At 44.3% G+C, this 18,142-nt stretch overlaps 1 protein-coding gene across 2 annotated transcripts in view; it reads left to right on the forward strand.

Moving 5' to 3' along the window:
- The first annotated feature begins 266 nt into the window (after positions 1-266).
- Positions 267-18,142, forward strand: part of prex2 (phosphatidylinositol-3,4,5-trisphosphate-dependent Rac exchange factor 2) — a 218,828-nt gene continuing 200,952 nt past the window's right edge. The window contains exon 1 of one of the 2 annotated variants that reach the window (XM_079488991.1): positions 267-931. In XM_079488991.1, the coding sequence (XP_079345117.1) occupies positions 794-931 (138 nt within the window). In that variant the 5' untranslated portion in view covers positions 267-793. The remainder of the gene's footprint in view (positions 932-18,142) is intronic. The other variant, XM_079488992.1, reaches the window with a different exon arrangement.

Genomic DNA, 18,142 nt, shown 5'->3' on the forward strand with positions numbered 1-18,142 from the left:
TGCAATTTATGTGAGGTCTACAACCAGTGCATGTTGTTATCACACAGATTAATTTACAACTTAATTAAACAGCGGCTGAACAACAGTAGAGCCATTCATTTCATTGAGCATTTGCTGTGACTGCAAAGAGAGAGAGAGAGAGAGAGAGAGAGAGAGAGCGAGAGTCAGAGAGAGATGTTATCACTGCCCTACAAATCCACAAGGTTAAGACTGTGAGTGTAGTAGTAGGCAGGCTACAGTGTTTGTACACGTACTGAGTCTGATAAGTATGATACGCTCACTACTGTATCCTGTCCACAGTGCTGCCTTTTACAGTCTTTTTTACTTACTTTTCATTCTGTCACTTTCCTGTTGTGGTGCATCAGGTAGTTAGGACGACGCTGTCTACTCTGTGCCTGGCATGCAGCAGCAGCAGCAGCAGTCCTCCTAGGCTCGCTTGGGTCCTGCCCCGTCCTCTGGAAGGAGGCTGTCTGGGCAGCGTGAAGGTTTTAGGAGTCACTCACTCTCAGTCACATGGACCCAAGTTTGTGACTGGTGTCCAGAAGCCGTCTGGCGTGTTGACACCGTGCCGTGAAGCGCCGAGGCTGTCTTTTAACTTTTCATTCAACTTTTAAATGTGTTTTCACCCTGCAGAATCGCCTGCATTTTATTTTCCCCACGGGATTTTAACTCTAGTGAATTTCACCAAACACAAGTTTAACCATGTTGCAAACTTTTGACGCGTTTTTCACTGAAATAATTTTGTTTTGACAACTTTTTACCTGCGGTGGAAATTAACTTTTAAAGCTTCACGATGACCGAGGAAAGCAAAGCAGAACACAGAGCCGAAAGCGGGAAAGACTTGGAGAAGCAACTTCGGCTAAGAGTTTGTGTTCTAAATGAACTTTTGAAGACTGAACGGGATTATGTTGGGACACTGGAGTTTCTTTCGGTGAGTAAACTTTTTAAAAAATACGACAGAAGACAAAATATATATCCTATTACTTTCACCAAGAAGGGAACCCCTCAAAACAACTACTTAGTATGCACGGTGCATATTACAGGCTATATACATTGGGGCTCCCTTGCTACAACTCGTCCACAAGTGCATTGTATGTATGTCAATGTCAAAGTAGGAATGAGCTAGAATGCTTGCTCTGTGTTTTTAGTGATGTGAAGAGGATTTCTATCAGTAGAAACTCCACTGTCGTTACCCCAGTTATCTACCAGTGCTGCTGCTGCATGCACTGACACTCCAAACCGCATCCTCCTCCAGGGATAAATTATCTTTTCAGATTGCAAGTGTGAAATCGAGAAAGCAGCCTCCAAAAGTCAAAGCATAGCCAAAGTTTTTCACAACCCTAAAATTTGCATTTTAAAATAGCAATCTATTTAATGCATTAATTATATTGAACCTATATGACAGTGACTCTTTTATTATAGCTTAAAGGGCCTATGGCCTGGTAACAGTAAATAATTGTTTATTAAGTGGTGCAAACAACTTCCTTAAGTGACTGTGTGTGGGTGCCTGCAGCCTGGCTGGCTGCCTGGGTATGTCTGAGCACGAAAACAGCATGGTTGTTTTTCACCACCTGTGCGCAACCTATCACACAAACACACACGCACATATTAACTGTATATATGGTGATTTCAGGTGTGCCAGTACAGTACAGTGACAGTACAGTACAGTAGAGGGTACAGTAGAGGGACCCCCACATGGTAACTCTGTCATTTCTCAACCGTTTTACTAGAAATAGGCATCCTACAGTTAATTATATTCTGTTTAGTCTATCCCTAGCCTTGCAAAGTGCAGAAAAAGCCTAAGATAAGGCTATTGAAGTAAAGAATAGCGGAGATAAGTATGCTCAGTGGCATCATTATGTGGCATGCTGGTAGCCTGGTACCTGGCTTGCATCCACATCCCTATTCCATGCATATTATTACTCCCACTACCCACTACGACACAGCATTTAAAATACCTGGGAGCCTAGTCTGTGCCCTTTGCCAAGCTCTGATCTAACCCAGAAGGGTTGAGTTCTCGGTTCTGCCATATGGCACAGGTGGACTCAAAGGAAAAGCTCTAGAGTTGGCACACAGCTCCACTGTTGTGTTTGTAGTTGTTCTCTGAAAATAACAGATCTTCAACTATAAATGCAATGCATTTCAGTATAATTTAGGCATTTTAAGTTGAAAAAGCAGTTATTCTTTTGGCATAAATTAGGCTTCTGAGAAGCACTTGGCTATACTGTGGAACAAGAATGACATGTTGGCAGCTTAGTGGCCTTACTAAGAAAACAACTGACCTCAAAAATGGGAAGGAACGAAGGGCAATATAGTTATTATACAGTATAAGTCCACAAATGTTATTATTCGATGGTTGGTCAGTAATTAACTGTAGCTACAACATTTGACAAAGAATGACATTTTTAACATGTTATGGTTGGTGATGTCTGCATATAGTCACTCATGCTCAACAGGAAGGAACAGGCATAGAGTGACCCAAAGGGCACGATGATGTGATCCTGTTATATAATGACCAAACAAGCGAGCTATGGGTTTGGACGGCTTCCATTGTATTCTGTCAGCAGCATAAGCTTCTCTGTACGATGGGAACTTTTTAGTGGTGGAAGTAGGGTGTCACCAAGAGAGCTATTTCCCAAACCACATGTATACTATATGTGTGTACATACACATTCCTCCTTTTGGCAGCCCCCCTACTTCACAGATGGTTCCAATGGAGGGTGATGGAACCAGGGAGGGGATGCCTTGCCTTCTTGATTCTAACCGGATCTTGCCTTGGCCTTTTCTTAGAAACCATTCAGGACATTTAGAGTCACGGCGTAGGCGCTAGGCTGGGAGGCTTCAGGGAATCTGCTATCTATCTTGGCTGGGGGTTTGGATAATGCAGCGCCCCCTCACCCAATCCTCTTGACCCCCCCCCCCACACACACACACACACATACACATGCACGCACGCACACACACGCACTCACGCACGCACGCACGCACGCACACAGCACCACCACCACCCGTGGTGCTGGAGCTGGGATTCATTTTAGAAACTTGATTGATCCTCACAAGTCACAAGGCAACTCTGTTCTGACCACAAAGAAGTTTGGGGGTGTATAATCGGACACAAATCAGACTTACTACCGGGAGAGAGATTGAACTGTGTGTTATAACCTGAGGAAGGAAAAGGGAGGGAGAGGCGAGGGAAGAGAGGGGATATAGATAAACTACTGATATTTACACTCTTATCTTATACTGCAGGATTCTGGAGAGTGTCAGGTACTGTCAGGGGAGCTTGGGGTGGTGGGTCTGGGACTGGATGAGGTGTGTGTTGTAAGTGTGTCTGAGGGCCTGGGGTCAGATGAATGTGATAAGGTGTATGATACTGGGATCAAAGGCAACCTACTGGGTCAAGATGTCATACTGATCACTTTCATTGTCTGACCCCCCTCCCACACACACACACACACACACACACACACACACACACACACACACACACACACACACACACACACACACACACACACACACACACAGATGCGCATTGGACACGTACACACCTAACCCCAGTCCAGGCCCACACCCACTACACTCAGCAGTATTAACCATTTAGGTCCTCCTAAATACCTTGTTGAACGGCGAATGTTTGCTATTTTTTGACAGTTCTTGTCCACAATGACATAGGGAGCAAAATAGGGACCTCGATCAGGTTGAAAGTGTTGATGAAACATGATTGACAAAGATGTACAAGCCTGCTTTTTGAGGGGTGCTAGCCCCTTCTATATACAGCTTTTGTCCACACATGTCTCAATATTTACGTTTGACAGTGAATGGAGAAATTAGGTCAAATGTCTGTCAAATGTGACGTAAATTTGTGGGAACACAAACATTAAATGCCATCGACAATGAAGGGAAAAAATTACGTTGTATGTAGACGAGCAAATCGGCAAACCAATCACATAAATTCAGTTCTGCATGAGATGATGTGGGCGACTGTGGCTCAAGAGGTAGAGCAGGTCGTCCAATGATCCATGGGTCGGCGGTTCGAATCCCGGCTCCTCCTGTCTACATGTCGAAGTGTCCTTGGGCAAGACGCTGAACCCCAAATTGCTCCCGATGTGCTGGTTGGTACCTTGCATGGCTTCCGCCGCAATCGGTGTATGAATGTGTGTGTGAATGGGTGAATGTAATGCACAATCTATGTAAAGCGCCTTGGATAAAGGCGCTATATAAATGCACCATTTACCATTTATGATGTATGATGATATATAACGATAAGAGCGCCCCTCACTTCACACAGGTGTGATTTCTTTTTAAATGATAAATGACATGTTTTCCTCTGCAATGATGCCATCCACACAGGCTTAAATCTTTACCAGACTGAGAGTGCAGTGAGTGCACCCAACAAAACTCCCTGCATGATGACTATGACTTCTGTCTGGAGTCTTTCAAGCCAATTTGGCCAGATGCAGTGAAAGAGCGTGTGAGTGAGTGCCTTCACCGCCACTGTGTAGCCAGCCCTCTGGTATGGTACTGTAAGCCAGGGGAGAAGGTTGGACTACTACAGTGCAAGAAACCCGACAACCCGCAACACTCACAGGTTAGAATAAAGTCCTTACGGTGCAAGGCTCGAATATAAATGGTAAATGGTGCATTTATAAAGCGCCTTTATCCAAGGCGCTTTACATAGATTGTGCATTACATTCACCCATTCACACACACATTCATACACTGATTGCGGCGGAAGCCATGCAAGGTACCAACCAGCACATCGGGAGCAATTTGGGGTTCAGTGTCTTGCCCAAGGACACTTCGACATGTAGACAGGAGGAGCCGGGATTCGAACCGCCGACCCATGGATCATTGGACGACCTGCTCTACCTCCTGAGCCACAGTCGCCCCACAGTGCAAGGCTCGAATATACAAGTTGAAATGAAGAAAATGCCAGCACTCATTGATAACGCTGACGAAGGCCACACAGGCCGAAACGTGTTAACGTTATCAACGTCAGAGGTAAATAAATTCATATGAAAAGGACTTGCAATGAGTGCTGGCATTTTCTTTTTCAACTACAGTTACGGTAGATATTACCTGAAGGGTTAAAGGAAAAAGAAGGGGTGTTGGTTGGACATTGCTGGAGGGCAAAAGGGGTAAAAGAGGAGGAGTTCCGAGTGTCTGGGCCTGATGCCGTCTCTTGTAAACCATATTTCCTGGTGGAGGAAAAGGAATTCCTTAAAGGTTAGGAAATGCTGGGGAACGAACAATGAGGCTCCGGTCATTGGCAGAAGTTGAACTGTGGTACAGAGATTGTTGCTGCTGATCTACCTCAGTTAAACAACACACACTGTATCACTAAGGTAGTGGAAAACAACACGCCGAACAATGATCTGTGCCGACGATCGCTGGAACAATTGGCTCCAAAGCCGTTCTCAGCTCAACGGTGGGCCATATCTAGGTTGCAATCGACTGTTTTGTAATACAGAATAGCAAAGAAAAACCTAACCCTGCTGTGCACCAAGGAGGTGTCAATGAAGTCTAACTTTGTGTGTGTGTGTGTGTGTGTGTGTGTGTGTGTGTGTGTGTGTGTGTGTGTGTGTGTGTGTGTGTGTGTGTGTGTGTGTGTGTGTGTGTGTGTGTGTGTGTGTGTGTGTGTGTGTGTGTGTGTGTGGGAGTCACAAGAATTTGAAGTTCGATAATCGATAGTGGGGCTATGTTAGGTATGGTATAATCTGCATTAACTGGTTGAGCTGGTAACCGCAATGCTCACCTTAAAACACGCTAGCCCTAATTTTTTTCCGCCGACCACTCAGTGGGGTGGTTCTTGTATTCTTGTATTTATTTTACTCGGGATAAGGTTAGAAATACGTTTAGGGTTAGGCATAGTTTTACTGCGGTTAGGTTTATGAATAGGGTTAGGTTTTGGCACCATTTTACTGAGGTTAAAGGAGCATTCAGTGATTTGGTGATTTGGAAACCCCCCGGTCTGCCCCGTTTAGCAAGATGTGCACATGCACACACTCTACAGTGGGGGGAAGTGCAACAGGCCAACAGCACGCACACCAAGGCCTCTGCCTTTTGGCCATACTTTTGTTCCGACAACCTAACACAAACCGCAAGCACGGTGCAATACGATCCGGTGTATAAATTTGTATTTGAAGTAGCAGATCTACAAGCTCACAATGCATTGCATTCCATGATCGCATTGTGAGCTTGTAGATTTCCAATGGCCAAAATGTATATAAGACTGAAGTGGTTAATGACGTATGTATTGTAATAATATTCAATATAACTACAAAGTATAACTAGTAACTAAAGTTTTCAAATAATTGTAGTGGAGTAAAAGTACAACATTTGCCTCTGAGATGTAGTGGAGTAGAAGTAAAAGTATTGAAAATTGGAAATACTCCACTAATTGAAAGTAAAAAAATACCTCTAATTTTCAATTGTAAAAAATACTTGAGCAAATGTACTTACCGGTAGTTATTTTACACCACTGCTCAGTACTGTGTGCTCACAAGTTACACGTGAGCTTGTAGATCGGCTATTTTCATTTAAAGGGACACTTTTTGCAAAAAAATATATGTTAATGACGTTTAGATGCTTTAGAACACTTTCCTGGGGGTCTTTATGTGTGTAATATGTGGTTTTAGATATTTTAGATTTTAGCAGTGAGCCCAGTGTCTCTGATGTCATGGACACTGGGCTCACTTACTTCCTGGACTACATGTTGTTTCAGTAAGACAGCCCTCCCCCTATCCACAAAGAGGAGCAGTGCACAAGTATTATGGGAATTGTAGTCCAGGAAGGAAGTGTCTCTGATGTCATTGACACTGGGCTCACTGCTAAAATCTAAAATATCTAAAACCACATATTACACACATAAAGACCCCCATGAAAGTGTTCTAAAGCTTCTAAACGTCATTAACATATATTCTTTTGCAAAAAGGTTGAAGTGTCCCTTTAAGAGATTTGGTGTAGAGGGGAAAAGGAGGGGACCAAGTATAGACACAATACCAAATAAGTAGTTACTGTCGATATAATATGGGAATCTTTGGGTGGAAATGGGTTGTCTAGTTCCAAGTCTGAGTAGGAGAGCCATAATTAAAGCACCATCTTGTGAACTGTTCATGTACAGTAGTATTCTCTTAGGACCAGGAAGTCTCCATGGATGTCTGTGATATCTCAGACCCATCTTACATAATGAGCGATTATAGCGGGAGATTGTGGGCGGCAGTGGACACTGGTGTTTGTCTTGGACAACAACGAGCCAAGAACATGACATTCTCTCTCAGAAACGCCTTGTTGAGAGCAACGGATGAAGGGATAATGTAAACACTTGGTGTAATGAAGTCTTTGCATTGCGACACCTTTCACAGCATCCACTGTGAATATTGTTCTTAGACACTCTGCCGGTGTTACTACTGATGGACGGACTTTGAAAGGCACAAGAGTGCCTTGATAAGCACTTTGGGGGAGAAATGGTAGATTGTTGAATGGAGGAAACCTTTCATGTCCCGTTTCTGTAGGGGAAAAACTGAGCCTCAATTTGGGCTAATATATTCCCAGGAGCCTTGGTCTGCGTTTAAGTGGTCCCTTAGCTACCTTCCATATCCTTAATGAAAGCCTAGGGCTCTGTAAAACCACCACCTACAAATGTTTCAAACCTGGATAATGCCGGTGTGCGTTAAAATGAGAGTAAATAGAAAGTGTCTCAAGACATCCTAATACTGTCGCTATTCCTGATCTTTCCTTTATGTGTGCTTTCTATTTACATACGTATGCATACACAGTTGCACACACAGGTGCACGCACATGCAAGTGAACAAACACACACACGCACGCACACACGCACGCACGCACACACACACACACACACACACACTCTGGGACATTTCCTGTAAGTATAAAATCCATAAAATTGGCATGCTAAGATTTTGGCACTTTGGCGTAAATCAATAGTAGCTTTCAACTTTGAAATGTCCTTTTTGAAGTGAGTTGAGAAATCACTACTAATGGTGAAAACAGTCACAGATGGATCAGTTCACAGCCTCTCGCAGTCCCAGGTGTTCACGTCAACCACAACGAGTGTGTCCTGTCCTGTATTATGCGTCTGTGTGTCTGGAGGTTCCACTCCTCCCTCCATCTCGGAGGTCTGCTTTGTTTACATCTTGGTGAAGGCCTGACGGATCCTGATCGGGCTGCTGATGTTGATTTTGCATGTGACCCATAGGGTCAGGTCGGGGGGGAGGGGGGGTGGGGGGTCATGAGGAGGAGGACCATATCCTCTGGATGGACAGCTGATGACCCCAAAGTTCACGACCTCTTGTTCTCATCCCCTTCCTGCCTGTTAATCTCAAGACTTCATGCCAACACCCCCCCCCCCCCCCGTTGCTCTGATGGAAATAAGAACGGAAGATGTTGATGATCAGTATGTCCAGACTTTATCTATACTGTGTATGCGTACATACACAGAGAGATAGAGATACCTGCCGAGAGAGAAAGGGACATTTGCACTTTTGCATTTCTGCATGCATGTGCATTTGAACACACACAGGCACTTCTTCAGGATCCTCTGGTCCTCGCTGCTTTATAGCCACACACACCCCAGCGAGTGAGCTGCTCACTCATTCTATCCACTGTTTCAAATGAGAGTTTCTCTAGTCAATATCTCCATTCTATTCGTAGTGGTACAAGATTGGAGGTATTTTTGTTAAGCGGTACCGGTGCCAGAACCGCTACTTTTAAATACAAAAAACAGTCAATGACATAATGTTTTATTTTAAAAGAATTACCAAGACAAATTTGAACATGTTGTACTACTGGGATATCGAGCACTTGTTGCCAGTGCAGCCTTACTCTGCGCTGATCCTAGTTCGGCCTAAATCAGCACACAAAGTTACACAGCACTATTTGGTACTATATTACTAATTTACTATGATGCGGTAATAGGTCGACTTAATTCAATTTCAAAATCAGTTAACCACTTAAGCCTTTCGCCTATAATGACATGCCCAAAATTGAAAATTGAAATTGATTAAAAAGCTGCGATTTTCAACCTGCACAAGCGGGGGGGGGGGGGGGGGGGGGGGGGGGTTGCCAGTTAATTTGCACTGGAATATTACATGAAACCGTAATCATTCAGCTAGCTATAATGTCACAAGGTATTGAGAGGTCCTGGTGTCAGTACTGGAGAGGTCCTGGTGTCAGTACTGGAGAGGTCCTGGTGTCAGTACTGGAGAGGTCCTGGTGTCAGTACTGGAGAGGTCCTGGTGTCAGTACTGGAGAGGTCCTGGTGTCAGTACTGGAGAGGTCCTGGTGTCAGTACTGGAGAGGTCCTGGTGTCAGTACTGGAGTGGTCCTGGTGTCAGTACTGGAGAGGTCCTGGTGTCAGTACTGGAGTGCTGAACATGAAGTGCCTTCCAGTGGCCTGCAGCGACAGCGTTGATCCTTCCTACAACACATTCAATTCACTGTCTTGTTCTTATTCCTCTCATCTTTCAGTCTTTAAAGGGCTGATTATCACCTCAGTTCCCTCTTACATGTTTCTCTCTCTCTCTCTCTCTCTCTCTCTCTCTCTCCCTCTCCCTCTCCCTCTCCCTCTCTCTCCCTCCCCTTGCTTCCTCTCTGTCTCTCTCAACCCCTCTCTGGTCTTCTTCCGTCTCTATCTTTTTCCACACGGGGGTCCCAGAGGTGGTTGCATATGTTCCGTCCATTATGTCCAACGGTTTGTTGACAAGGAGCACATTTTTCTCCCAATGCTACGTGAGAGATAATTATGATTCCTATCTGCCTAATCAGTCTAGGGCTGTTTTCCATCCTTAGTGAGTGAGTAGAGGCCAGGGGGCTGAATTTTAATCAGACTGTCTTTCTTTAACTCTGCCTTAACCCACTTATAGGCCTACAGCCACTGATGTGTATTGTGTATATGAAAAAAAAAGTATGTGTTTTTATTCTTCCTTGACTATGTTTAATTGGATTTGATTGTTATCTCCTCAGACAATGCAGGGAGATACTATCTCTCCTATTGTCCATTCCCACCTAAAGCCCCCAGGCTGAGGAAGCGTCTTGCTTATTAACACTAACTAATTCTTCATCGTACGACCATGTCTCTCATGCTGAAAATGTCTGGTTTCCAATTCCAAGTTAGTGAAAATCGGTTGTTTTCGTTAAGTGAGAACAACGTGTAAATTGGGCTTTTGTCGCTTGCAATGTAATCACCAACAGTACAGTGCCACAGTCAGTCTGCCTTTTATTCTAGCGGATCTTGTTCACATGGATTTATGAATCACTCACAACTATATTGTTTGTGATTTTCTGTGTGTGTACTCAAATTCATCTGATCGGTATGTACATTTTTTGTGTGTGTGTGTGCGTGTGCGTGTGCGTGTGCGTGTGCGGCATGCACACATACGTAGGCGTGCTCTATGTGTGTGTGCATTGGAGACCTGTCTGGAACATTGGCTTCAAGCTATACATCTGTCTCTTTTATCCAGGCAGAAAAATGAATGATGGCAGGAATTCGCTGTGCAATATTGGAAGCCTCTCCTCATCGAAGTCTAGAGTCCCGTATCAATTAAAATCACTCAATGGGAATTATGGGATAATCCTTCATCTGGCAGTTCAGCACTGTTGCCGCTGTCTGGTTGCCTTTTTATCCTTATCGTCTCGTCTATAATATCATGAATTAAAGATTGATTCGCCAATTCCCTAGACATAGCAAATCTGATTAGTGGAATACTCAATAGGCCTACAATGCATACCTTGATTTGACAAATGTTGCTATTGAAATAATTGAATATTGATTTGTGTAAGTACATAATTTATAGTGCTTAGTCCTGCTTAGATTTCCCTCACACCATAAAGCAGCCCAGAGTTGCTCAATGTCTGTGTGCATGCGTGTCATAAACATGGACGTTACTGTCCTATTTAGAGTGTGAAATTCAAAGCGAGTTTCATTTAGGCCCTCTTTATCAGGGCCACTTCAGCTCTTGTGTACAGTACTTTGCATCTCATTTAGAGAGAGAGAGAGAGAGAGAGAGATCCCTTGCTTTTGTCTCTGTGGCCATTTTGTGAGCAGGATTTCCTTCCTTCCTTCCTGGCCCTCCCCGTCTTTACATTGTGCCTAGAAGTTTCCTGCCTCAACACATGCACGCGCGTGCCGTGCATGCACGCATGCGTGCACACACAAAACACACATGCATGCGCGTGCATGCACGCATGCGTGTACAGCACACACATGCATGCCTGGCAAAGCACAATTTTATTCCAGATACGCATTTGACAACATGGTCCTTCAAATGCATTAGTGATAGCTTATGAGCACGTAGATTGTAGATCTAATTCACCAAGTGTGTTTAACCCATTTTGACCTGAGATCAGATTCTAAAAATGTCTTCTAAATCCTGACAGTTTTTCTGAAAAAGCTATGTTTCTATGTCAGTCGTTCTTTGATTTTTCAAAAATAACAGACCTACAAGTTCATAGCGCGGCACTCGGTGGCGCGCTATGAGCTTGTAGATCTGCTATTTTTCAATAGCTAAAGCATAACATAATGCTAACACCAAAAGGGGTTCCCGCCCAGACTGGGTTAGGGCAGGAGGATGAGTTGATGTTGATAGTGGTTCATTCCTTGGCCAGAAGAGAAGGCAGCCTTTGATTCAGCCCATGCCAGCTGTCGGGTCACGTGGTGCCTACGTGCGACAAGTGGCAGAGTGGCAAGACTCCGGTTGACACTTAATTGTGAGGACATACTTAAAAGGGGCATCCTCACAAGGGACTCTGTGTTTTGGTCGCCAAGGCATGCCCCCCAACATGGGGATCGCACGCACGCACGCACGCACGCACGCACGCACGCAACCTGGAAGTTGCTCGGAAATGTATCTACTGTATATGAACATAATATGCCAATATATGGCAAATATATGCAGAATATTTGCTGCATATATGCCATATTCAGGTTCCTATAATATGTGGATTTATAGGAAATACTGTATAGAGCGTTGCAGTCCCGCCCCCTACAAGGACCCAGGAATATAATTCCCTGTTCATTTTCCCCATAGACACTTCAAAAAGTATTTATTTAAAGACCTTTTAAGCTTCGTACAGCTCGAGTTGTGACACATCATGACAACAAACCCAAAAAATTGGGCCGAACAAATAATTAGAAAGAAGGAAAAAATGGCAGCCTTTTTTTTTCTTTGTAATTATTTGTTCGGCCCAAAATATTGTGTTTGTTGTCATGATTTGTCACAACTCGAGTTGGCTTTGTCCGCGGCGTAAACATCAGTTTAAATAAAAACTTTTTGAAAAGCCTACGGGGAAAATGAACGGAGAATTCACTTCTGGGTCTCTCGTTGTCATGAAAGGACGCTCTATATGTGCCATGTATAGAAAATATACATGTTCATTCATTTTCTTGACCTCCCAGTAAGTCAAAGTCAAAGTCATACGATTAGTCGCAGACGTTACCGCAGTGAAATTTGTTCTCCGCATTTGTCCCATCTCTTGGAACGGTGAGCCGCAGCGTGCGCCGCGCTCGGGAATCATTAGTTGATTTGACCCCCAATCCAACCCATTGATGCTGAGTGCCAAGCAGGGAGGCATTGGGTCCCATTTTTACAGTATCTGGTATGACCCGGCCGGGGATCGAACCTTGACCTCCCAGTTTCAGGGCGGACACTCTAACCACAAGGTCACTCTCTGGTAAAGTAAGGCTGTACCCTAGCCCTGTTTTTAGGACTGAAATGCCCCCCTGATTATTGTAACATGTAAACACAACATGAACATAGTACTCTTATTATGCATATCGCATTCTCCCCGAGATATATTTTCGAGTTAAAATAAATAAAAAGAAAAAAAAGAAATAATAATAATTAAAAAAACAAATGGTTCAAGCCCATTAATTAAGATTCGAGTGCCAACCCTAACGAGCGAAGGTTCGAACCCCGAATGTTCAGGGACAGCCTTTAATACCTCCCTGAAATGAACATTTCCAGGGAGGGATGTCTGCAACTCTGCACACATACACATACAGGTTCCATGCATAGACATGCACGTGTCGTGCACACAAACACATACACCTGCTCAAATCACTAGGCCTGCTACATGCTGTATAATAAGGGTTGGCAATTCTTCAAAATGTGCTTCAGCTTTCATAATGTGACATAACCCAAGTCAACATGTTGGATTCTTTACAACTGTACGCAATTTAGAGCTCATCTGTTGCTCATTAGTCCAATTAAGGCTATTGTCTGTAAAGAACTAAATTACCAATTATGTGGTTTGGACTCTAAAACTCTTACATCCCATGAAGTCTGTGGTGCAGCTGCCTGGCAAGAATCGGCTTTAACCCAGTTTGGGCGGGAACCCCTTTTGGTGTTAGCATTACGTTATGCTTTAGCTATTGAAAAATAGCAGACCCTTGTAGGTCTGCTATTTTTGAAAAATCGAAGAACGACTGACATAGAAACATAGCTTTTTCAGAAAACTGTCAGGATGTAGAAGACATTTTTAGAATCTGATCTCAGGCCTAAATGGCTTAAAAAATCCTGTATATGTCTTTCAAATTGAATTGAGACTTTCCTGATGAATTGTCCTTGTAATATGTCCAGACACTGTCTGCACTGTCCCCTCTGTGGTTTCCACTCAGTCTTTCCATGTCATTCATGTGTCCACTCTGTGACTCTCTGCTGGCCTCACAGTCCATAAACAGCCAGTGCCGCATGGCCAGACATGATGGGAAATTCCACTTCCCTTTAAATTATTTAATTAAAGACTTGGCCGAGATTAGCTGTTGAGGCCCTGATGGGTAGACACTAGCCCATTTTGACCTGAGATCAGATTCTAAAAAATGTCTTCTACATCCTGACAGTTTTCTGAAAAAGCTATGTTTCTATGTCAGTCGTTCTTCGATTTTTCAAAAATAGCAGACCTACAAGCTCGTAGCGCGCCACTCGGTGGCGCGCTATGAGCTTGTAGATCTGCTATTTTTCAATAGCTAAAGCATAACATAATGCTAACACCATAAGGGGTTCCCGCCCAAAATGGGCTAGACAAGTGTCCCTCTGTCTGTCTCTCTCTCGACAGATGCTTGGTCTGCAGACTGCAGATATTCTCTTTCTTTCTTTCTTTCTTTCTTTCTTTCTTTCTTTCTTTCTTTCTTTCTTTCTCTCTCTCTTTGGTAGTTTCAATCTATGGAACATTCGTTGCCGACAGTATAATACCCTCGATTGGACCGTGTTTCTGTGGTCATCAGCTAGTAAAGCCCCCACAGTTAAAACTCACGCTAGCCTTTCACCTAATTTCTAGGCTAAAGCCATGACGTGTGTGCTGCCAATTAACCCCCCCCATAAAAGGCTGCCTTAATTATTGGAGAATTACCATGAATATGAGCCCTAATGGAAGGCTCTCTGCATCGGTTTCACTGACTTAAAATAAGAGGGAAACTTTCCACACTGTCACTGGAGATATCACTGGAACCAGACTTGGGTGGATGAGCCACGACATGTTTATCATCACTGTCTAAAAAGACAGGGCTTCCTTCTGAGGCTGGATCTCAGACTCATTGAGCAGGCTAGTCCTTTCAGAGATTTCAGTGGCAGAGAGTAGAGACCACCCTGAGCCCAGTCAGAGGCCTGCTTCGCTGAGGCCAACACAGTGGCTCTGAGTCCATATACCTGTATATTCACAGAGACAAAGGTGAGTTCTCCAATTCTGATTAGCGAATTAGTCAGTTAGTATTTCATGTCAGTCCGAGTTGGACGATGCCTGGCGAGCTCTCATTGGTCTGACTGGCGTGGACCCACGTGAATCAGTCCTCGATGGTACATTGGTGATGATGAGGATGGTGTAGCGACGTCAATGGGAAGTCCTGGAGACTCCCATGAAGTTGAATGCGTTGCCATGACAATCTGTAGATAACGAAAACTCTTTCACTTACTGACTTGCTGGCTCCGTCCAGGACCACGGTCAAGTTATCCTCCGTCCAGGACCACGGTCAAGTTATCACGGTCAAGTTATTAAGACTTGCTGGCTCCGTCCAGGACCACGGTCAAGTTATCACGGTCAAGTTATTAAGACTTGCTGGCTCCGTCCAGGACCACGGTCAAGTTATCACGGTCAAGTTATTAAGACTTGCTGGCTCCGTCCAGGACCACGGTCAAGTTATCACGGTCAAGTTATTAAGACTTGCTGGCTCCGTCCAGGACCACGGTCAAGTTATCCCCAATGGTATTTGATAACACGGCAGCGGCGTTCAAACTGAGTTAACAACATTGTCTACAGTATTGCAAGCTTACTGACTGGGCAGAGTGATATAGTAAGAGAGTGGCGACACTAGTGTTGACTCCCATTGTAACAATGGAATGCGGAAGTGCTCAATCTATCTCAATGGGATAGTTCCAGCCATAGGAGCAATGTTTGGAACTATAGCCCAATAGGCACCCGCTTTGCAGCGAGATCAAAGCGTGTCGCTACTCTCCTACTCTACACTCTGTGACTGGGGAAAGACAGTGAGTGTATCTGGCGACAGAAATCTATAAGATAAATGATACAATAGGGCCGTGAAATGGACAACAGGATGGCACATGGTGACATGACATTATTGTCACAAACATGGGGCAAAACAGGGAACAGGCCAAAGTTAAAGATGATTATGGACCTAACTGTCCTGACAAACAGGATATGGAAAACCTGTTCAACTTGACATGACGTGTAAACATCAATTTTATCCATTAGTAATATAATCACAGCCGTGTGAAGTGAGGGGCGCTCTTATCATCATACACCTCATCATGACGTAAAATAGACACTATGTCTATTTGCTCAGACACTATGACGTAAAGTTCTCCATTCATTGTCAATGGGAGTTTGTGTAGGACAGACAGACACCAAAAGCTGGATATAGGAAGCAGATCTAAAAGCTTGTGGATCTGGGCGACTGTGGCTCAAGAGGTAGACTAGGTCGTCCAATGATCCATGCGTCGGCGGCGGTTCGAATCCCGGCTCCTCCTGGCTACATGTCGAAGTGTCCTTGGGCAAGACACTGAACCCCAAATTGCTCCTGATGTGCTGGTTGGTACCTTTCATGGCTTCCGCCGTAATCAGTGTATGAATGTGTGTGTGAATGGGTGAATGTAATGCACAATCTATGTAAAGCGCCTTGGATAAAGGCGCTATATAAATGCACCATTTACCATTTATCTACAATCTCTGCTATTTGTCTTACAACGAAGTTTACGTAGAGCATCCCAAGTGGCTTTTAGTTGGCTAACTATGGTGCCTGGGCAGAGAGACAGATAGAGAAAGAGAGAAGATAGCGACCGAGTGTCTTGAGACTGACAAGGAGAAAGCAAGAGGAAAGAGAGGGAGGCTGGAAGAGCTACAGTAGCTGTTAACTTCTCCATTGATGGCGTCCAGCTCTGTCATGTATAAACAGAGGCTGACGCAGCATGTTTCCCTGCTCCTTGCCAGCGCTGCTGAGATCGATGGCGGGCCTCCCGAGCAGAGGCTTCAGGCCTCCCGGAGCAGAGGCTTCAGGCTGAGGCCCAGAGTGGTAATCAAATGAACAATCAGGATGGGTGAGACAGAGTCATGCTTGGGAGGACGCCACAGATTGGACAATGCTGCTTAGTCATCTCGAAGTGTGCTGGTGTGTGGCAGCGTTTGGGAATTGCAAGCTATCAACAGGGGAACGATTTCTTTAGTTGTTGCTTGGAGACTTGCAGGGGAACCATGCCGTGAGATTGAGAGTACTCGGTTACTATAGGCCCAACTCAATTTAAAAGAGGCTTGTGTCGTGGGTTTACTATCCAATTTCACAGGCCACCTGGCTTCCATAGTGCTGCGATGGGTGAAATTGAACATGCCAATAGCTTATGAGGTATACAGTGTGATACAGATCATATCATCTACTTATCTCCCTCTCACTCAATCAGTGTGAGTGCAAATGGCTCTGAAACAGATGGGCCCCATTGGCATAGTCTGTTTCACCCCAAACGTTACTTTAGATATTGCTTTGAGTCCTTTGAGTCATTGAAAGGAGAAAGGACAGCAATAACATCAGACATAAAAGTAACTCTTTACTTTACATCTGTGAACAGTAGTGAGTGTGCTCTGTAAGTTTAAAACCCATTTTGGGCGGGAACCCCTTTTGGTGCTAGCATTATGTTATGCTTTAGCTATTGAAAAATAGCAGATCTACAAGCTCATAGCGCGCCACCGAGTGCCGCGCTACGAGCTTGTAGGTCTGCTATTTAAAAAAAAACGAAGAACCACTGACATAGAAACATAGCAGCACCACTGACATAGTGGCAGCGGTGGCCGAACGGATTGCGGTGCGGTCTTGATACCGGAAGGTCGCCAGTTCGAATCAGCGGTCCGACACGTTAAAATTACCACCGCTGAAGTGCCCTTGAACAAGGCATTGAACCACTACGATGAAATGTGTTCTATGAGCAGGGCCTGGCTGGAAACAAGTTATTGAGCTTAGCCCAGATACCCTGGGTAAATATAGTAATCATTTCATTTCATTTCATTTTAGCTTTTTCAGAAAACTGTCAGGATGTAGAAGACATTTTTAGAATCTGATCTCAGGTCAAAATGGGTTAAAGTGTTATGAAGCCATTTTGCTTCCTGTGCGTTAGCTCCTGCTCAGTAGTAATGTTGACAGGCATTTAATAATATCGAGCATGAATGCTCCCTCATACCCCAGTTAAGGTTTTATATCCAGGATGAACTGTTGTTTACATCTTCTGGGTCCTCCTGTCCTCGAATATCCCCACATGGTCTAAGTGAATAAACAGACTGTGCACAACACATGCACTCTGATGAGGCAACAGTAAACAGAAATACGTGTTTACGTGCCTCAGTGTTTTGACTAATATTAGCATAGCCCACTCTATCATATTAGAATTTCTCATAAACGGGATGCGATTTATTGCAAAATGGATATGGCATGTTTATGCATGCTCTCTAGAGAAATACTTGGGCTAAGAGCCCCAAATATCAGAACATTTACGTTCCTCTACATGGCAGACTGGAGGGAATGTTAAAGGATGACTTCACCCATTTTCACCCTATCTGCATATACACTGACACCACGGCACGTAATCAGCGCCTCAAACTGTGACTCCGCCCACCCCCTGGGGAAGTT

Source organism: Electrona antarctica (assembly GCF_951216825.1).
Source record: "Electrona antarctica genome assembly, chromosome: 20".
NCBI classification, from domain to species: Eukaryota; Metazoa; Chordata; class Actinopteri; order Myctophiformes; family Myctophidae; genus Electrona; species Electrona antarctica.